The sequence below is a fragment of the Python bivittatus genome, unplaced genomic scaffold, assembly GCF_059951505.1.
Source record: "Python bivittatus isolate LINGU-HERP-01145 unplaced genomic scaffold, Pbiv_v1 ctg000200_np1212, whole genome shotgun sequence".
Lineage (NCBI taxonomy): Eukaryota > Metazoa > Chordata > Lepidosauria > Squamata > Pythonidae > Python > Python bivittatus.
In genome coordinates, this window is record NW_028277040.1 from 19,316,135 (window position 1) to 19,339,093 (window position 22,959).

At 36.6% G+C, this 22,959-nt stretch overlaps 1 protein-coding gene across 1 annotated transcript in view; it reads left to right on the forward strand.

Annotated features, from left to right (window-relative positions):
• Nucleotides 1-22,959, forward strand: part of PDE11A (phosphodiesterase 11A) — a 174,766-nt gene that overhangs the window by 126,178 nt on the left and 25,629 nt on the right. Inside the window, exons 11-15 of the mRNA XM_088135821.1 lie at nt 744-890; nt 991-1,098; nt 13,291-13,400; nt 18,866-18,956; nt 21,322-21,422. Of these exons, the coding sequence (XP_087991947.1) occupies nt 744-890; nt 991-1,098; nt 13,291-13,400; nt 18,866-18,956; nt 21,322-21,422 (557 nt within the window). The remainder of the gene's footprint in view (nt 1-743; nt 891-990; nt 1,099-13,290; nt 13,401-18,865; nt 18,957-21,321; nt 21,423-22,959) is intronic.

Below are 22,959 nucleotides of genomic sequence, written 5' to 3' on the forward strand. Positions count from 1 at the left end.
GGGAGTATTTGCCAGGCACAAATATATGTACTAGAAAACAGGAAATCTATTATCCAGTCCCCATCCCCCATTCCACCAGAAGATACCCAAAACTTGATGAACCAGAGAAACCTCAGCTGCTATTAAGAGAGCCTAATTATGTGATGGTATTTCTAGGATGGCTGCTTCCTGTTCTATCCAGTGTACCTCTACTTATACAAGTGCATTTTTTTGACAAACATGAATGTTGTTTCCCACACTATGGTTTGTGTAAGTCTCCTCCACCTCCCACTGCCAATCAAAAGCATATCCTAGAAAGCAGAACATTCTCTTGATGCAAGGGGAGCTATCTGACACATCTCCCTGTCCCAGCAAAATCAGATTGTGCCTTTATTCAAGAAGTGTCACGAGTTTTTATTTGCATCACGTACATCAGTTCCCTTTCCCAGGCCATGCATTTGCGATTCTCCTCACCTAGAAATGGTATTAATACTGAAATAGTATTGCAACAAAAAGTTGTTAGGCAATTTAAATGAATGGAACTGGGTGTAGTTGAAATACTTGTTGGCTGAATTTTAGATTCAGCATAACCATAAAATCTATTTCAAATATTTTTTTTCCAGATTTGCATCGGATATTTATAGCTGCTGAACTAGTTATATGTATACTCTAAATGATTTATAAAATGTTCAGTACACGAAAGGAAGTAGAAAAATTGCTGAGCTGTGCCTGAGAAGTTTCTCATTGTTTCTGTGTAATTTCAGACAGCAAACATCCCTCTGGTGTCAGAGCTTGGTATAGATAACGTCCACTTTGATGATTTCTCCCTTGATATGGATACCATGATAACAGCAGCCCTTCGTATGTTCATGGAGCTTGGAATAGTTCAGAAATTTAGAATTGACTATGAGGTAACCACCTGCTTTGCTGAGATAATCAGTTGCTTTCGTGTTGGCAAAGGGAGTACACATTTGTACTTGTTCCTGATGCAATTTTTCTTTTCCATTTCAGACACTGTGTAGGTGGCTTTTGACAGTGAGGAAAAATTATCGAATGGTTCTATATCACAACTGGCGGCACGCTTTCAATGTGTGCCAGCTCATGTTTGCCATGTTAACTGTAAGTACGTAAGTGGCAGAAGAGATCATGTTCCCATCCCTCTTGCTTAATATCCAAACAATCAACATTAATGTCTTGTAATTAAAAAACTACGTAATTATTGTGTGAGATACAGGTGCTGAATAGAATTACATGTTTTGGCTATAGCATGTTACATATCTTTCTTTTGGGGAGTAGGGTGTCTTTAATAACCCTTTGTTCTGCCGCTAAATTCCTTTCAGGGTTTCGAAATCTGTAAGGTAACATAACTGGGTAGAATGTGGGAACAGGTTGGAGAGCAGAAACACTTGGTTAACACAGAAAAGGAAGGAAGGACAAATTTATTTGTATTAATTAACTTAAACAACAAATTCATTTATTTCTACACACCATCTATATCCTCTCAGTATAGTATACCCTGGGCCTAAAATTATTGCTAACTGTGTTTCCCTGACAGGCAAGGTATTCCCAAGCTTAGACTCTTAGCTTTCTTCAGATGTGTCCTTCTACTGTTTCTCCCAAATCCCTCCTGGAATCTAAACCTGGGAGGAGGTGCCCAGTGTTGTCATCCTTTGGCCATTCCATCTCCCAGTCACACAGCAGCACTCAGTTTGCAATGTTTGTAGGTTTTTCAATGTTCATGGCACTGTGGAAGAACAGAACGATTGGTGGCAATTATGTAATCAACCTTGTTTTAAAATACTCTCATATTACAGAATGGCTTACATAATGTAGATGGTGATTAAAAAAAAAACTCTGTTGTACTTGCTTATCTACCTAGCTGCCTCCCTACTTAGATCAAAAGGTGCAGTCCAATGGTTTGATGTACCAAGTCCCATTAAAAAAAAAAAAGAAAAATATTCAGTCATACAATTTGAGATGCATATGTTTTTGAAAATCATTTGAGAACTTGCATCTGTGTGCGTGTGTGTGTGTGTGTGTGTATTCGGTTTTTTTTAAAAAATGCTGGACAAATTGCATCAGAGACGTCTTCAGTAATCTTGCTGCATGTATTTGGGATGGATAGTTTCTATGGCCTTTTCCATCCAAACGCTTCATGAGAAAATATTTTGAATACAAAAGGCTCAAAAGACTTAAAAGATAGGAAACGGACATTTTGGAAAGGGTAACCAAAATAAATTATCTGAGGGTTCTGAAACTTAATTATTTTAATGGATCAATATCAAAACCAAATTCTATAGAACCTCTAAGTATTCACATTTTGAAATATGTGTCACACCAGTATAATTTTTAATTTAAGACTTCCTCTAGATGGAGCTCAAAGGCCAGGTTTGTTTTAGACTGCTTTCTGGAAGTGATTATAAAAAGTGGAAATATGTTTTGTTCTCTGAGAAATGGCCTATTTTCATTTGGATAAAATAACTGTCAGTAGGATCAAATAAATTTGCTATTGTTCATTTTAATAGGCTTGAGCATTGATCTTTTGGTAGTGGATCTGTGTATGTTTGCACAAGAGCCTTTCAAATACGGTGGAAGTTGATCATTTCCCACACTAATTTTCCCACTTCTTATACTGCCAAACTTTTATGTCAGCTTCATTACAATAGTTGATCTCCTAGTGGCAGAAATTTTGGGATTCCATTATTGAGAATGTCTTCACAGCAGTCTGTTTCCCTATTGCCTCTGTCCCTGGTATCAGCTTATAGAATTTTGCCTTATGCTTGTTACTGAATGCAGCCTCTAGATGCTTTGATATTTTTAATTTAATTGGGCAAATCACCGAGCAACAAAGTATAACATGGGGTCCACCTGAGAGCAGGGCATTTCAGATGTTATAGTACTGCAATAAATAAGAATATTATCCTTTAGAGAACTCAGATTTTATTTTATTTATTTTTTTCTTTTATTCACCCTTTTATTTGTTCAGAATTTCAACTGGGACATGTAGCACTGTCAGCATCCTTTGACATATGGTCCCAGCAGTCACACCATAATATAACCAAGGAACAATTGTGTCATAATGATCGGACCAAGTAGCTAAAAAACTCCTCTCCAAGATTACATTATGTACACTGTAAGTACTATCCTCTGGTCCCCACTGATAAGTACAAGAAAGAATTGCATGCCCTGATTGAAAAAAAAAACTTTCAATGAAATATACTGAAATGCATCAGCTAGCCTCAATTATGCCCCTGGTATCTTCTGTCTGGTTTCCTGTCTTGCTTTAGGCCTCACTGTAATGTCCTTACTCTTAATTGTTTCAGATTTCAGAACAATTTTACATCTACCATCAGCAACATAGTATATTTATGATTGACTATGGAAAGTTTCACCAGCTTCTCTTGCCTTCTGTACTCACGCTTCTCCTCCAGATGTATCTATGATATCTTTGTCATTCAGACAGAAAGGAGAAAATATCAAAATATCAAAAATGTCAATATCAGCATCAACTTGATCCTTAATTACAAAACAAATACTGCCGTGCAAGTCTGGGATGACTAGAGGCATTTACACAAGGGGCTTGGGCTTCATTCCCAGATCAGCACCATGCCCATCTTTTCATGCCACTTCCTACCTGAGCATCTCAGTGATTTACATCTTGCTTGGCTCAGGAGTAATGGCAAAAAAAAGAAAAAAGGGCATTTTAGAATTGACAGTGCTGGGGCTTTAGGACAGGCAGTTTCCCCATTCCATTCGGCCTCCTCCTCCTCCTCCGTGCTGAGGTTCAGGTACCAGAATATTTTCAAGCCCTGCTCACAGCAGCTAGCCATTGTTGTTTTTTTAAATGTCAAGAAAAGCAATGAGACGAGAATGAGAATGAGATGCGTTATAAACTGGATACTGATTTCTGTGCTCCCCTGTTGATCAGCTGAAGGAAGTGCTGATCAACTCTCAGCTGTGTGAATATGATAAATGAGAATATTCCCATGGTGACTTGAAAGTATTTCTGGGGGTTTAGGAACTGAACATGGTGATTGTGTGGAAATGCTCTCTATAAATTCAGTTTATAATGGAAATGCACAAACTGTTTGCATATGCTCTTCTGCTGCAAATAAATAATATATAATTTCATTTGTTCAAGTTTCCCCATCAAAACTTAATCATACCTTCCTTTATTCAGAATCTTTAAAATCCTTGTGTTTAATGTGGCTGGGTTAAAGTGAAACAGTTATATGAAACCTTATCTTAACCTCTTTACAATCCAAAACATTATTCTTTATTCATTGTTCTTCTATTTCAAGTAGCCTCCATATGCTGTCTTTTGGCCACAGAAGTCACATCTGCAGTGAACAGTAACTTCAAAAGGAAAAAATCAGCCAGTAACTATGAGTTTTGGTGGGAAATGTAAGCCCATAATCAAGAGGATTAGGGATACATTCTGGAATATGAGTTTGTCAAGTGGTTCTTCTTTCAAAAATAATTCACCAAATCAAGTCTTATTTTTTAAAAAAGTATGAGTACAGTAACTTGTAATTTGAACCTTACTCAGCAGGAAGACAGGTCTTGCTGAAAAAGGGATGATCTATTATTGTCTCCCTAGTTAAAGTTTCTGAATTATACCCTTAAGATTAATACAGAACATTTATCTTTTGGTCATGTAGGCCTTTGGGGCTAAGAAACTCCTAGCTCACTATCAGCAGAGACTCAATCATCAGTCAACCAAGTACATGGGCTCAGGAACTGAACCTTGGTCAAATGTGGGCTATAAAAATGCAGATGACCGCTAGATGGTAGCAAAGAGATACCTACAACTCAAGCTTTGGTACACCCAGTAGCTATATCTACTCAGGAAACTGTAGTATGGTTAACTTCTCTCATAGTAATACAAATACATTATCTTTTACAGCTTCCAATGTGATATATGTCATCACCTTTCAACAGAGCCCTACCTAGGTAGATAGATAGATAAATTGATTGATTGATTGATTGATTGATTATTTCAATTTTGAGGCAGCCCAATAGTAACTCTGGCCAGCTCACAGATAAAAATTAAAAGAAAACAAAATATATCAAGAGAAATAAAAGAAGACAGCTGAAAACCAAAGCCCCAAAAGCTAAGCAGCCAGTAACCAACCAAGACAAATATCTGTAGGGCGGACAGATCTGGATTTTTTTTTAAAGAGAAAGAATTATTAACATAACTTGGCTGATGGCTGATTCATTTTTTAAAATTTCTAGCCCATTAAGCCTGCTCATCCTTCTTCTCAATTTGTTTATAAAAAATAGTTATTACAAATAAATAGCCATTAAACTTGGTTTATTGACAGGCCTCTTTTCTAATGGCTTGAACCAAGATTAGAGATGGTTAAGGTCCTAAATAGATTAAACAAGAAATATTCATGATAACATTTCCCCATCTGTTAGTTTAAATGTACACATCTGTCGGAGTGTATGGGGAAATAGTATTGGGGTTAGGCTGTGCCAACTTGGAAGCAGTACATTGCATATGTGTTTGTAACAATGTAACAATAAAGTAACAAGTTTGTTACAATATGTAACAAGCCATCATGATGTCAAAATGGTGCCTGTGTCATGACATCACTGTGCAAAGGATGCAATTATACACTTGCATCATGATATCTGATGCATGTATGTAAGTTGTGTTATTATAGCACATGTGTTGTAATTCCCCTGCCACCCCCCCAACCACACACACTCCCCATGCAGATGCCCATGTGAGTGTGAGCCCACTATCTTTCTTTGATTAAATAATGCTGTCATGACTTTTTCCAGCCTTCTGCACAAGCCTGAAAAAGAAGATGCCATCACCTTAAGGAGTCAGCTCTTTAAGTGACTATTAGCGTAGTGGCATCTTTGTAGAGGAGCTTATGGGAAAAACTGGGAAAAAAGCTGTAGCTGCTTTGATGATAGCAGAGGGAAGTTTTATATAGCATAGTGGTTAAGATGTTGGACTAGGAGCTGGGAGACCCAGGTTCTAGGACCCCCTCAGCCATGGAATCCCACTGGGTGATTTTGGAGCAGTCACTCTTTCTCAACCCAACCTACCTCTCAGGAATGTTGCTGTGAGGGAAAATAGGAGAAAGGGGTGTTATGCATTTTGAATAGAAGGTGGGACATAAATCTGATATCTAGTTAGATAAAGTTTGCATCATTTTGGAAGCATGTAAAGGCATAGTGCAGAGGATGACCTTTTAAGTCTCCTCACCTAATTTTCTACCTCTAATTCTACTGTGACAATCCTCCCTGGGAAAAAAATAATAGGGATTGAGTTATTTCAGGCACAGTATTTCTCATGTAGAACTCTGTCTTGTTCACAGAATTTCATGAAGATTGCGAATGACAATGTTTTTCTGTTTAGAAGCCTCATGTATTTTTCCAGTGTCCCTTCCATTTAATCTATTTCCATTTAAAAAGTATGTTATTCAAGAATTACAGAAATGCTACACAATACTTTTGATTATTACTATTAAGACCTTTTAATCTGTTAGCATCCATTACACAGGTAGCTTACCCAGTGAGTTTTGTAGCAGTTTTGAAAGTAAGGGGAATTTTGATGGAGAAAATGGTTCAGAGAGATACTAATTCCCTCTCCTCTGGTTTGCTCTGATAAAAATTGGAGCTCTTTTCTGGCTTTCTTTTCAGTAAAAGGTCAGGAGATCCCAGTATTCTCTCATATGTCACATGCAGTATGACACAAATCCATAACAATTGGAAAACCCTGACCCTGCCTATAATATTGATAAATTCGTTCATTTCAAGTGACTGGATCTTGTTGGCTTGGGGTGTCTTCATCACATAACAGTATTTTGCTTTCAGAATGTGTTATGACCTTGGTGTGCTTATTTAGAGAACCTTCAGCCGGACACCTGGAGTTCTAGTGAATCCTCATAAGTGAGGGCAAAACCTGCTATATCTCCAATATGTGCAATCGTTATCATTTCAGAGCCTGAAAAAGAGTAGAAATTGACTGACTGCTCTTAAAAGAGCCCACATTTAATATTACGTAGAAAAAACAGCATTCATATTTCTGACAATAGCAATATGTTTAAAACTATGACTAAAATCAACAGATCAAAAAATAAATGTAAGTTGTACTGATCTGTAGAAAGTATTACTGTATATTATTCTACAAAGGTTTCTTTTTTCATAACTGGTACTTATAAATGATCATAAAATTGTTCTAGGTGCAAAATCACACCAGTAATGATGTTACTAAATTCTAAATGAAGATGAATTATAGATGAATTATAGATACTGTGAAATATATGTACATTTGTATCATTTCATCTAGATCCATTTTCTTCCTAAGCATTCTGTAACTCATCATGGAATGAAATAATTTTTCATAACTTATTTGTAAGAGAGGAGGTTGAAGGAGGAAATATGGAAGCATGTGATCATCTTAGTTGTTATAAAAATGCTAACTTTGAGATTGGGCTACAGCATAGCAGTTAGCATCTCTGTGATAGTAAACACACCCATTCCCTCTGATTTTTTATATCCTGTTTTAAATATGGTTATTGCATATTTAAAAATGACATTTGTGATGTTAGTGGTGATTAGCTTCAGCAAAACAGAAGGTTCATAAATAATATATATTGGGATTGGATACTTTTAGAAAACTTGCTGTTTTTCAGATTAAGCATTGTACATATTCTCTAATCCTGTCCTCATGCTTAGAAAAAGTTATAGTTGATATTGGTAGTTTCAATTATACATATACAAGTATTGCATTGGTAGGAAATAATACTGAGAATCATTCAAATCTGCAGGAAAATATTTTTTATACCATGATTACACAAATTACAGATGATTTCAGTATAACTTCCTAACATTAAGAGCTATACACAGATATTCAACAATGCAAGAAGGAAATGTTGATGGCTGGCAGTTGTTATGTGACATTAGATTGAGGATTAGAATTATTCTATTTTCTTTTAGAATAATCAGTTATTGTTGTATGTTTGTGTATGTGCATATACACAATGGATTGGAATTTCATGCGATTTATTGTGCATTTTAAATAATGTTTAAAGTTAGTTACTTACACCCTTAAAGGAATTTGTGGATGCATCATTATACTTTGTACAATGCAGCAAGAAAGATTGTCTGAGGATCTTGCACCCCATTGTGTAAGCTTTAAATATGGCAGACTTTTGGTGAATAGGGTCAAGGTTAGTTTTTAATGACCATATTGTTTTAAATATAGCAAACCATCTTTAATCCTCGAGATGGAGATGTGTTAGAAATTTAAAAAAAACAAATGTAGTTAGATTTGTATTTAAAGCCACACAGAGAACATAGCATGCAAATGTAAGTAAGAAAAGAAATATAATAATAAAACATTTATGTACAGCACTGAGATTCGTGGAAGCCCAATTTCAAGGCTGAGCACCTAGGTCATTGCAGAACCATGTCTGCTAAGGGAATTACAGGTTGAATTGGAAAGTTATATATGTTATTACAGGTTGATTGGAAAGTCATCATCTTGGCAGAAAGGAGGGCTATCAATCAATCAATCAGAAAATGAGCCAGAACAATCCACCTGGCTCTATAAAGATTTAGTACATCTTTTGATAGGTAAAAAGATCAATCCAACTGCTCTTCACCCTGCCATCTTTGTTCTTGACCATGAACCAGAATATGGTGAGGTTTTTGCATTCACATTCCTCCCATCCTGTGAGCTGGCAAACAACCCAGGAAGAAGTATTTAATAAATATAGCCCTGTAGGAATATGTTCACACCCACTCTAACTTCTCTATTATTTCCCAGCAACTTTATCTTTTTTTCCCCCACTTCTGGTAGTTGCATATATTTCCATCCGGTTTTAATTTTTTGTATGGTTTATGTAGCCCATGTAGGGCCCATAAGCATTCTCATAAAAGGACAGGATGGTGAAGCTAGCATTTTGATTTGTAGCATGTTAACTACTTTTTTTTTCATTAAAATGGTTATAATTAATTTTAAAAGTCAGATATAAAGGAGGCAACCTTGTGGGCCTGGTGATGAAATGGTGGATTACTCACATTCTGCTAAAGTAAGTGAAGAGTTACCTGGCCACTTTCTTAAGGCAAGAGTTTTTAAACTTTTTCAGTTCAAAAACCCTGCTTGAGGAACAAGGAGAAAGGGAGTAAGAAGGGAGAGAGGCAATTTAGTTGAACAGAATTAAAGGTGGGCAAATAAACTAAAGGATATAACCAGTTGTAAAATATAAGAAAAGAGACAGACTGGTAGCCCCAGAAACCATCATTTTGTAAAAAAGCCAAAATGTTGTTGATGTATATCTTTAATGAGAAACAACTTACATTCCATACCATCTACTGGTATAATGTTACTGTTAAATAAGGTTCTAATTGTTTGCAATTAAAGGGCCTTCACTTGATTATAGTCCTGTTCTTGTGAGTGCCGTATACCTTTCATCAATAGGTGTCTATATTTATGTAACCAGATCATATTATAATGGGAAAAAGAGGTATGTGTAGCTCAGCTCTTGCTTCTGACAGTAATATGCTGCTGTGGTGGTTTATGTTGGTCTGAGTTAAAAAGATCTGTGGGTCCAGTCTAGAATATCTTTACAACCTATTTTCAGTAGAATTATTGTCATTAATCACACTTTTCTGGCACTTAAAAAAGACCACTATGTTGTTTTGTAATCTGTGAAGAAGTGCATGTGATTTTCAAAAACATACTTAGCCTAAGCTTCATTTCTTTTTTTATTAATATTTTAACCCCATCTGTAGGTCGTGCCATTAATGCAGCTTTAAATTTTTAAAATAACTTCCTAGCACTGCAGTTTTTTATATGTTTAATGATTTATACTGTTACCCTGTATGGCTTGGCCTTTGAGAGCTATAGACCTAGTAGACTTACACATCGATCATTTTAACTCACATGACTGCTCTCATTGATTATAATGAGACTACTCTAGTGAGTACGGAAATTTGATTGTAGGATCGACCTCAGGATTAGATCCACTCTTTTATCAACTATATTTCTTCAGATAATCTTTTCAACTTTTTTTCTTCATTTTCACAACTGATATATAGAAGAAATAATTAAATTTAGAGTTCTAATAACAAAACACATAAAAGCAGACCAGGCCAGGTAGAATATAATTCATTTCCTCACATAAAGAATGACCTTTATAATTATGTTTAGACTCTGACTCTAGTGAGTTGTGATAATTTATTCTCCAGCAAAAATAAATTCTCTTCAACTATTACACTATGCTGTGCATAATCCTTTCCAGGCTTAGATTTTGAAAGTAAGGGGAGCATAATTCTTTTTTTAGTCTCTTATTTTACAAACCAGATATCTTTCTGTGCTCATACTGCATTCACCCTACTCTCTGTGGATCCTGCAGACCTGCAGAATTTGCCTATAGGAAATGTTTTTGAGGCTTTTTTGTGTGATAATCATTATATATATGGATAAATCATTACATATATGAATGATATGAAGAAAATGGGTACTAACGTTTTTTCCTCCCTCTTACAATCCTAAAACTGGAAGCACTCAGTGGAGTTAAATGACAGGAAATCTAGAACATACAAGAAATACTTCTGGAATTATCATTTATAAGTGATATTAGCCTACGTCATTACAAGATTTATTGCATACAAATCATATGACAGCGAGAAGGGTGGTATTGGGTTTGAACATGTTTCTTTATATAGTTATGATGTCTTGCATTGTGGCAACCTTTCCTAAGCTGTTGTGCACCTCAGTAAGTTAAGTCAACAACGCTTATTCATTTAACATTGACCCAGTGTTCAGGTGCTATGAAAAAAAGAAAATTTCATATTGGTGAATCACTAGGAGAGGAATCAAATTGTCAATAGCATAATACCTTTGTACAATGCTGAGATGCGGCCTCCTCAAAACAGTGTGTATGGTTGCAATTTTCAGGATATCATAATCTTGAAAAGATGCAGAAAAGGACAAGTTAGATGATCAAGTACCTGGAGCAGAGGCATCCACAGGATCAATTGCTTTCATCAAAAAGATAAAAGTATTGATTGCAACATAACTATGCAAGCTCTCCATTGTTTGTATATGATGTCACAACACATGTCCAAAAGGGGAAGAACATGGGTCATGATGGTGTCATGTTTTTATCATTTGCACCCTGTGGATACTGCAGACCTGCAGGAATTCCCCTATGGGAAATGTTTTTTGAGGCTTTTTTGTGTGATTGATTGATTGATTGATTGATTGATTGATTGATTGATTGATGGATGGATAGATAGAAAGATAGATAGATAGATAGATAGATAGATAGATAGATAGATAGATAGATAGATAGATAGATAGATAGATCATTATATATATGAATTATATGAAGAAAATGGGTACTAACGTTTTTTCCTCCCTCTTACAATCCTAAAATTGGAAGCACTCAGTGGAATTAAATGATGGGAAATCTAAGACATACAAGAGAAAGTATTTCTTTACACTGAACATAACCAACCTGTGGAATTCATTATCATAAAATGGAATGATACCCATCAATTTGGATTTCTCTAAAAGGAGATTAGATTGATTCATGAAATGAGACTGTCCGTGGTTACTAGTTTTGATAGCTAGATATTACCTCTTGTATCTGATGTAAAATTGCTCAATATGCTAAGGTGTAAGCCATGATTTAAGAACCATAGTAATTTAATTCATGCAGTGCTTTAAGCCAAAACCAAGCAGTTCGTTTAATGCAGGGGTTCTCAAAATATGGCCCGTGGTGTGGATACGGCCCACCAGGGTCATTTATCCACCCCGCCCACCTGATTGGCCGCCGCTGCTGTCTGTCAGAAGCGGAAGTGTCGGGGCTGTGTTGGGAGCTGCAGGCAATGCACGAGGAGGGAGATCACAGAGCCAGACTGTTCTACATGACAGGTATGCCAGGTCCGGCGGCTCTCCTCCTCTCCTCAAACTATAGTCCGGTCCCCCAACATTCTGAGGGACCGTGAACTGGCCCCCTGTTTAAATTAAAGTTTGAGGACCCCTGGTTTAATGGAATAATGCATAGTGTAAACCCAGTCCATGCCTCTCCGTATTCATGTTTCTCAAGTTGTTCTATGGGAGCATGAGTGGAAGAAAGCTGTTGCACTCATGTCCTGCTTGCTGACTCCCATGGATACCTGACTGGCCAATGTGGAAACAGAATGGACTATATGGGTTTTTGATCTGATCAAGCATGGCTCTTTTGATTTTCTTACTACATTTAGACATATTTTTCATCAAAGAGAAAAGGATGGCACATAAGTTCCTTTGGTTAGCTTTAAAGTTTTGGTAGGTTAAGTCATCCAGTAAATTTCCTGTCTAGGGGGCTTTGAGCTGGTAGGTTTCTCCTTTTAGCCTCCAATACTCAAGCCTCTAACATTGTAACCTCTATTTTTCTGGAAACCCCCAAAAATTTTCCGATGTGGCATAGTGCCATTATTCAGTACTATTGAAAAGAAATAGTGTGTTAAATAAGTAAGAAAGTATGGAAAACTGAGAACAATTATCTTACAAGGCAAGCTAAAGCTTCTACTATATAAAAAAGTTCCTCTCTGACATACCCCCATCTCAGCTGAACTCTGGCTAGGAATTTATTCATACATATCTGAAGTGCATCTGCATAGAGAAGGATGGTTTAGATGATGTTCTGTGATCAGAATCCCTTTTATTGTTGTTTTTATTGGACACCCCACCAGTTGAAAAGCATCCTGTTCAATGATTTCCTGAAGTGAAATGAATTAGTTATACCCAGCTTGGCCAACTAGCTTCCTTGTTAAACCATCATCAAAATCGCCAGGTATCAATAGAACTAAGGCATTTATAACATTACCATTTGGCGATGCAACAGTGCACTTCTGAATTTTTTGTTTATATGAGCTAGTCCTAGCTGATAAAATTAAAGCTAGAGGTCATTGCTTCACTACATATGGAGGGCATTAGAAATATGAACAACTCTTTAGCTTTTTAAACATTTATATCCTGCTTTTCTTTTAGGAGTTTAGGGGATGCACAGCATTCCCACCTCCCATTCCCCCCCCCCCCCAACAGCAACTCTATGAGGTAGGTTTGGCTGAGAGATAATAACCCAAGTCGTCCAGTGAGCTTCTGTGGCTTAAGGTGATCTCAGTTCTCATCCCACACCTTAACCACTACCTTAACCTGACTTCCATGGATCAAGCTTAACTGCTAGTAGGTCTTGGTCCTTCCTCCAACATCCATTTATCTGATTTCTAACAACAGCTTAAAAATTATTGCATTCATTGACATTGCCAATATTTTTCTTCTATTTTCAGACAGCAGGATTTCAGGAGATTCTTACAGAAATAGAAATTCTAGCTTTGATCGTTGGATGTTTATGCCATGACCTTGATCACAGAGGAACCAACAACGCCTTTCAAGCCAAGTATGTTTTTCTAGTCTTATTTGTTCGTTTGTTTTGAAAATTAATATTTTAGAAGTAAGAGAAAGCATTGGTTTCAAGGTATATGTAATAAAATTATATTTCTTTCTCTGTATTTCTTAAAAGGAAAACTTAATTTCCCTTTAAATCATTTTTGTATCATGACTCAGCCTGCCACACGTGAATATCCATCTAGCATAACATTAGTACTAGGCAGAATTGGAGTGTGCCTTTGGTTGAAGTTATGCCTTTATTGACATAACTGCTTATGGCAAAACAGAAAGCATAAAAAATGTGGCCCTTTGTTCCATAAATTTTCAGCTAGCATTAAGGAAATGCAAGCATTTGAACCCAAAACAGAAGAAAGCGTTTACACAAATGGTGTTTTGTATCGTTAAGAGCCAGAGTCCCACAGAATGCAGGAAAATAGCTAATTCATGGTTTGTGGATGACACTGACAACTTTTTGCAACAGTTCCTGGGTTTTTACAACATGATCCCCTCTAACTGGTTCAGGAGTTGGATTATCATCACTCACACACTGTTCAGCTTCATAATAGGCAACCTCTCCCAACTACCCACTTGATCCTCAGATTAGAAAGTCTAGTGGTTATAGTGTAGCTTCTAGGAGGGCTTCTTGTAGGACAATTGGCTTGTAATACAACAAGATGGACATTGCAGGGGACTAGTTACAGTTGTTATTGCCTACATGAAAGTAAGAGCTTATACATAAAGTAATTGTGTGCCTTGACTCTACTCAGATTTAAACACTGACAGTTCCTTCACAATATCATCATCTATCAGATGACCATTTTCTCTCCATTTTTCTGGATTAGCTTGTCCCATTAACCAAAGAACTTGATGCTATGGGAATTTTGTGCTAATGGACCAAAGCCTTGACAATGAGAGCGCAGGATAGTTATTGAGGTCAGATAGTATCATCATCTTCCTTGGCAGTTTCAGAATATACACAGAATATATTTCAACTTTACTGTTGTGGGAGACCCATCTGAGATAAAGGATATTTCTGCTTCTGGATTAGGCTTTGGGCAGGTAATATTCTTTGCCAGTTGGGAAGGAAAAATGAAATAGTTTGATTTGTGTAAACATAAAACACATAAATAGATGAGCGTACATTGTAAAATGTACTGTGTAAAAGGACATCTGCATTTGCTTCTGGGAGGCTGATTTTCCTTCGTAGGAGATTCTAACTTTATCTCTTTTGTTTACACATCAGTAATAAACTGAAGTATTCTGCTACTGCTTAAGTTATTTTATTCCTGGTGGAACATTGTGCCAACACAATGTGTTGGGTTTCCTGATATGGATATTGCTTATTATTTTGGGTCAAACGGGGTCACATATTCATTGCATAGTAATTGATTCCATTCAGGCAATTAAGACATCAAAAAGACAGAATTGGAGGCAGACCTTATTTAGGGTTATTTCCTCTATAATTTTGCAGACACGTAGTAATCCTCCGGAGTTTCACAGTATAGACGTGGTATGCCTAGAAAATCATGTACAGTACTCCAAATGATAAATTCTGTTTCCAATTAGAGTTATTTCTGCTAATATAATTCTGTGTATTAAGAACTCAGTATCAGGAGTTGCATTATGGCATGCAGGGTATATTTGATACAGAAAGCTCTGATTAAAACACACACACACACTTTCTTGGCCCACCCAGTTGCTAGGCAATAGATTTCAGAAAAACTAATTAGGTCTGCACTCTTAGCACAATTCAAGGCATTAAGGAAAAATGAATCTTTAATACAATTCCATATTATCACTGTACCACCCACACCGAATACAAATTTTTTTAAAAAATCCTTATTACTTGGTGGGAAATGGGGGAACCTGATCATATCTTCATTTTGGGAGGCATTTTAATATCCAGTGTAGCATGGAGGCATTTGTTTAACTGCAGCTTTATTCAGAAATTTTTGGTGGAAACGAGGGATTATACTCATGCCTTTACCTTTCTGTAGATCAGCTTTAGTAGAGCAAAGGTGGTTGCTGTCTGTAATGCTGGAATAGCAACAGGGATGGCTCTGCCATTGGGCAAACTAAAGCTTTAGGTGATGGATTGACTTAGGTGGCAGAACACGTGGGTTTGCGCCTGCATCTGGCAGCTCACCATGATAGACTCTGACCACTGCAAAGGAGGTCAGCTGTTTTCCTGGCAGCTGGACCCTTTTAACCTAAAAGAAATGTTCTGTGCTCTCCGCAAAGCTTTGCTGTGAATGAAAACTTGCCCTTTCTCAACGTGATGCATTGTGGTCCTAGACCCAGCCACAGCTGTGTTGCCACTGCTTTTTTTTTTTTTTTTGCAACAGCAAGCTGTATTAACTTCTAAAAATGCTGCAAACGCAAATCAGAACGCAAAGCATCGTGTTGCTGCCCCTCCCATTGTTTTTTTCTTTCCATTTTGTATGGAGTGAGTGCTAATGGTAGAGGATTTTCTTTCCTGCATAACCTATAGCAACTCTATATGGCAGAGGCCAAAGTAGAATTCTGTGTTGCGCCCTTAGGAAACCCTTATAGGATAGTAAGGGGATTTGAAAGAGGCCATTTGATAAAAAGTACTCCGATGCAAGAGGAAGCAAAAAAGATGGATAACTCTGAAGCCCAAGACTTCATCGGAGGATATATTGTCCTTTTTTTATCTGTTTCTATTGTGTGGGACTGTTACTGTGTTTTTCTGCAGTGACTAAATCTGATTAAATGGAACTGTTACAAGGCAGTGCAAAGCCTAGGGCTTTTGAGGACCATTAATACTTTCAGTGGTTAATTAAAAAGAGAGGGAGTACAATATAATGCTAATACACAAACCTGTCTTGAGGAATGTGTGTTTGGCCTGCAATTTTAACTGAACTGGCATAACTACTGGATCAGAACATAATTATCATTTCACTTGCATAGAGTTCTGAAATTATCAAATGTGTTGTAGGCTAAAAAAATAGCATGCATAATGCATGTATTAGGAAAAAATGTTTATAGCTGTATATTAACAAGAATGATATACAAAATACAGATTTTGTGGAAATTGGAAGAAACAAGCTTTTGATGGTTGAATGTAAAATAGATTACATACAAATAGATTTTCTTGTCCATGCCTATCCTGAAGGAATAATATTCCACTCGATTACTTCTCTGTAATGCCAAATGTATGAAGTGGGCTAGGCTTACTCAAGATCAGTTCTGGCAGTGAGTAGAAGATGGAGGAATTCTAGCTGAGCCAGCCCTGGCAAGCTGCTGCATTAACTCAGTAGTAAAATGCAAGTTTTTATAGGGCTGAACAGTGGGTGCCCACTGAGAAGTCTCTTTGTTCCTGTTTGAACTTGTACCAAGTATGTAAGTAAAGCAGGTGTTTTTCAGGGAGTGGACGCTTTTGTACAATCTTGAACAATAAATAAAATTTAAAAATGGGTGAACTCTTGCGGGAACAGCAAAATCTAACACTTTAGATGTTAGCAAGAAGGCCAAAGTGTCCATGTACAGCAAGACTTTAGATTCAAACCTGAGAAGTCAGGTGCACACCAAAATTATATGAGATTTGGGACTTTACAAGATTTAAACATGCTTTTAAAACTGTCGTAGCTGATGAAATAACTTACATATTAATCAAAACTCAGACCATTTAAAAACCATCTAAAATTATGGTTTAACTTGTTTAATTATTTTTTCTACAAGAAGCAGTATTTATCGGTAAACCACCAGTCTATACCTGCCACTTGTTTGCTGTTCCGTGAGTTTGTGCAGGTCTTCTTGTAATGTTAAAGAAGTAACTGAAAGATTATAGGCACACCGTGACACAGAGTGTTAAGTATGATGGTAACAGCTGTTATTCTCCTGACAGATGTTGTGATTTGTAGTCACACAGGTTGGGCAGACTGTAAACTTAAGCCTTGCCTATCCCCTTTCCTTCCTAACTGGGGTGGGGAGGGGTTCAGCACAATGAAAGATTAAGAGGAGTGTGATTGAAAACAGCATCACAGCATGTTAATCCACTTCACTGCTGTTTCCTCTGGGGGACAATGTTCTTAGTAATTTTCTCCTCTTTCTCCCATTACAGCTGCCCCATGATGATTAAATATCAGTGTGGTGTAGCTTTGCAATATAATCTCCTAGGAGACTTCTTTTCATTCCAGGCAGAATCTCGTAAACTAATTTCTTTGACTACATGTACATATGCATGCACATTCCCCCCCCCCCCCATAATACCAAGCCTCATCTGTCACTTTAGGGTGCTTTCTGGTAGTGAAATAGTGATATGTGTTAATCTCTTGTGACAGTCTAATCCTGATGTGTTCCACCTTCTAACAGTTACCAGTTTTGTGATTATAATTCATACTTTCCTTTAAGAATTAAATTTAGCATTTTAAATGTTGTACTACAATATATGTTTCTGTAGATTCTAAGTTACACAGCTATGCAGGTATTAAATAGGAATTTGTTTTGAAAGCACATAAAACTTGAGCTGAACAATTAACAGCACATATATACATATTTAGTCAAGGTTATGTCCCATTTTTTAAAATGAAGCTTGCATATCCAGAAGTGACTTACCTTGAACATTTGACTAGACGATATTTTCCTCCTATAACTTCCATTCTGCTTTCTTAATAAATTATAGATTATATAATAAAATGTCCATATTTTGAAAACAATCCACTCTTTCTCAGCTGTTGTGTGCTTTCTGCTTAGTTGTTGATTTACCAGAACTGTAAGCTATTAACAATAGTTGTTTTGCCTTGCCTAAGGTTTGTCATACATGTAGGGATTACTTGGCAAACAATATTAACCTGGTTTTCACAAAGATTAAAGAATATTGAAAAAGAGATTTATCCTTCAGAAATGCAAAACATAAAACATGAGGTTACAAATCAGGCTATGAGTTACTATTCATTATATAGTTACTGGCAGCTCTACCACCAAAAGATATATATCAAAAGATATCTTTCTGTAAGGTCTCTCCTTCCTCATATGGTAAGTGTGCAGACTCTTTCACAACAAATGGAATTACCCATACCTAAATTTGAACCGTGGCAGAAACCGTTCACAGCTCTGTTTTGGGGCCTTTCTCCTCCGAATAGAAATAAAAGAAACATAGCACTTTGCCAGTTCACTTCAGAGCTCAGCACAGGAGAAACTATTACCTGCATCCCCGTGACTGAAAGAGATCAGGTCATGAATATGCTGTAGTAGAAAAGATAATCCAGAATCACCTCTCATCTTGTGTTTGTATGTGGGATGGATCTGTGATCTGAATGCATGTCCCTGTTAAAACTCTTCCCTTAGCCTGCTCCTTTCTCATTCTGGAATGGTGGTATAGTTGGAAGATAGTGAGTTTGGAAAAGTGAATGGGCTACAAAACAGAAAGATTTGGATAGCATTTCTCTCATCATTTGACAGTCTCAGAAACATATGCCAAAAGAACCAATGCCATATGTTGCATTTTTTCAGGATTGGGTCTGCTTTAGCTCAACTCTATGGAACTTCTGCTACTCTGGAGCACCACCATTTCAACCATGCTGTAATGATTCTTCAGAGTGAGGTACAAACACAGTGGATTACCCAGTCTCTTCTTCTTTTGTAAAAATAACTATCTAAAGCAACTTTATTATAGTATATCTAGTAAGTTATTTTCTCTGCCAGCCAGCACATAGAAAATAGCCTGAATTCCATATATGTCACTGAGTTTTGTGATGTGACTTACGTAATATTCACTCCCAAAGCAAAATACTGTACTTCAAAGAAGCAAGACCATTTGGGATATGGTTAAAATGGTTTTGATTTTCTTCCCTTTGCTATTAGAGGTGTAATGTTTTTGGAAATATATTTTCTATTCTGGGGAAATATATATATAAATAAATTTATTTCCCTCGAATGTGCACTGGCATTGCCTCTGCCCTAATTACAGTAACTATCAGGTCTGAAATTAAATTCTTCTACATCATTCATCTTTCATTTGAAAAGAAGTTCATGGGTTGGGCTGCTGGAGTTGAAAAAAGAAAAGGCATTGGTTCAGAAGCTTAAAGTTTTGCATTTATGAGGCTGGAAGTTTTCCTCCAATAAAGCTGTATTGTAACTTGAATGCATATATAGAATTCAGTATTAGCATGTTTAATGTATTCTGGATGAAGAATTTCTGCTTCTTGAATTAAGATTTTGATATAACTCATAGTTATGTAACTACTATAAGAAAATATTTGCATTAGCATAGATTCCTTTTCCAGAATGAGGTGGATTTCTCTGGGCAGAGAGAGATGACGGGGGCGGGGGAGTTTATTATAATACTGGAAGTTACAGGGAGATTGGAGGACGGAAAAGAGAAAGTCCTACCACATTAGTAGGACTCAGTTAGCATATTGTTGGATGGAGCCTAGATAATTTGCCATTGTCTGTAATTTGTCCCACAACGTAGAGAACAATACATATGGGTCCAAAAATATATATACAGTATATAAAAAAAAGAGTAATACTGTCAATGAAATTTGTTGTTCTTTCTATACAAATAGGTGATTCCCTTAGGATAGCTGGGGGAAGGCAATACGTGCCTTGATTTCAAGGTTTTTTTATGCTTTATGTCAAAGGTTGCCATGGCTTTTGAGTGGGTGCAAATCATTGATTTTATTAAATAAGATTCTTCATGTAGATATGTTGTTGATTTACAGTATATCAGCAAATGTACCCCCCTGAATTAGGCTGCTGAAATCAGTAAAACTTGCAGAGACAGGAATTGATTTATATGTGAAAGAATTGTAAATTTGAATTCTTCTACAGGAAACAGTTTCATGACCATAATAAGTGTGCAAAGGCATGTTGTTCCTCAATTATATGTCCAGTCCTTATAATTTTGAACTAAAATGATTTAGTGGCCTTCCGGGCTCTAGTGAAAAATAAGTAGATCCTGCCCACTCTTGTTTTACATTCTTTTTCAAGAGAATGCAAGCTGAAGATTATATTCATGAGTAAATCACTTTCCGTATTAGAGTATCTGACACAATAGCCTGGGATACTTCACCAGAAAGTATTGTTCTGATATAGCTGTAATTATATCCAGTAAAGGGGGCAAACTATCTCAGTACATAGCTGCTTGACTCCCACAGTCCAGAACCCCATTGAATTGAGCATGGATGCCTGAATGAGAGTTATACTTGCATTAATGTGAATGAGGTCCCTGATTGTGCAGAAAGTTTTTTTTGCATTCAAGTAACCGCAAACAGGACAATCACTTAATCACTCCTGCTCAACTCAGGAAAGTTTGGATGCAGGGCAAGTGTGCCCAGTATAATTTCATTCCTCCACAAATTTTAGACTGCAAATGTTCCAGGAGAACATCTAAAGTGGACTCAGCCTCAAAAATGTTATAGCATCCTTGGCATATTTACATCAAAACAAAACATCAAAACAATTTTACTGAAATTGGGATTTGTGAGCATATATATATGTTTACATTGGGTGGACAGCCTAACAGCAATCTGTACTTTATCTCCCTGTGCAGATAAATTTGTTGTTTGTTTGTTTAGATTTATATGGCCACCCATCTCACCATAGCAATTCTCGGCAGCTAACAACAGATAAAAACACCATACAAATAAAAATCAAAAACAACCAACATAAAACTTTAGCTTTAAAGAGAAAGCTAAAGTTCCCCAAAGATATTTCCAAAGGTTGTTCATCGATTTATATGCAAAAAAAATTATATGTACAATATTTTTATTTACAAGCCCAAATTTCAGTCCAGCAGAAAAATCCAGCATTACATCTTAATTATAGCAGCTGATTGAAATATTTTTGTTATGATTTCAGTATGAATTTACAAAGATTTGTTGCAAAGATGACATACAATGCTGACTTATTGGAAAAACCTTCTATTGATTCTGAGCTATTTAGCTTTGCTATCTCTTTCATTATAGGGTCACAACATCTTTGCTAATTTGTCCTCCAAGGATTACAGTGATCTTATGCAGCTTCTGAAGAAGTCAATACTGGCAACAGACCTCACTCTCTATTTTGAGTAGGTATTGGCATTTTCTAATTTTGACAAATGAAATTCTGAAAGAGCTGCAGTCCTCAACAACAGTCCTTAAATACCAGCTAGGGCATAGGGTATACAATGCGAGAAGTTAAATAAATACTATCTATCATTTTAATTATTTATTCTAACATTCACAGCAATGGCAGACATATTCTATATATGAGAGCCAGTGTAGCCTAGTGATGAAGACGACTAAGAACAGTGAGACCAGGTTCTGGTCCACCCTCAGCTACAGGAGCCGGGGGACTTTAAGCAGTCATTCTCAGCCGGACTCTACCTCACAGGGTTGTTTTGGGGAAGAACAGGAAAAAGGAGCATTCTATATGTTGCCTTGAGTTCCTGAATGAAAAGTAGGATATAAATCTAATTAAGAAATAGCTATGTTATACATGGCTATTTTGCTTTTTTAAAAAAATGGGTACTATACCTAATTTATACAGGTAATTCTACCGATGGAAAACTAGCATTTATAGAATATAATTTTGTTTCTCCATGTTATGTTTTGCTACTTTAAAAAAAAGCACTAAATATTAATGGCCTCCAATTTTGTAATATCTGTACTGAGGTAGGACAGCTTTTTTCCCTGAATGTGCAGATTGTTTCTCAGTGTTACATTTTATGTTTAAAAAGGCAGTTAAACAATGAAGTCACTCTCTTCTAATCTAATTTTATAAGGCATTAGTGGGGCTGCTACACTTATTTGAAAGCAAATTGCTAGTACTCACCAACATAGAAGACCATGGGTCTGAAAGTGAATATTATACTCACGAAGAAGCAAGGATTCTCCCACACCTAGGAAACATAACCAGCTGCTCTGACAAGCAATAGGGAAATTGTTGATCTGTTTATTACTTCCGTTGATATGCTGCTCCATTTCTGAAGACAGAGTAATTAATTGCCAAATAATCATGAAATAAAAATATAAAAAATCAGTTTAGTGCATGACATCTGAAAACACTGCTTTAATTCAGTGGCAACTTGGGGGAAGGTTCTGGGAACCGCAAAGAAAGTCTTTGGGGGCATTAGGTGTTCCACAGTTCACAAGTTTTGGATCCTGATACATTGGAAGGCAGCAAACAACTGATTTTGAGTAACACCTCAGGAAGGAAGTTTCTGTTCATGGTTGCCAAGAGGAGTCAGCAGGATCTGAAGCTATTTCGTCAAAATATTTTCATTAAAAGGAGTGTCTTGCCATTGTGATGTAAGCTCTGCCCCTTTTGAACACGGGCATGACCTCATAGTGCCTATCCAGAAGATATGCATTATGACCACATGATGTTGCTTTTGTTGTTTGAGACACACGCATGCTGCTGCACATTGGGGCTCCACATGAAAGGACAGTTTGTATGAAACTGGCACTGAAGATTAAATAGCACAGAAAGTACTCTTCTGTTTTTTAACATAACTATGACAATAATGTTCAATGGAAACAATTTGCATACAGAACTCTTTGGATAGCTATTTTCTGGCAGTGCAGAATGAAGTTGTGCTTGAAAAACAAAACAATACCAGCTAT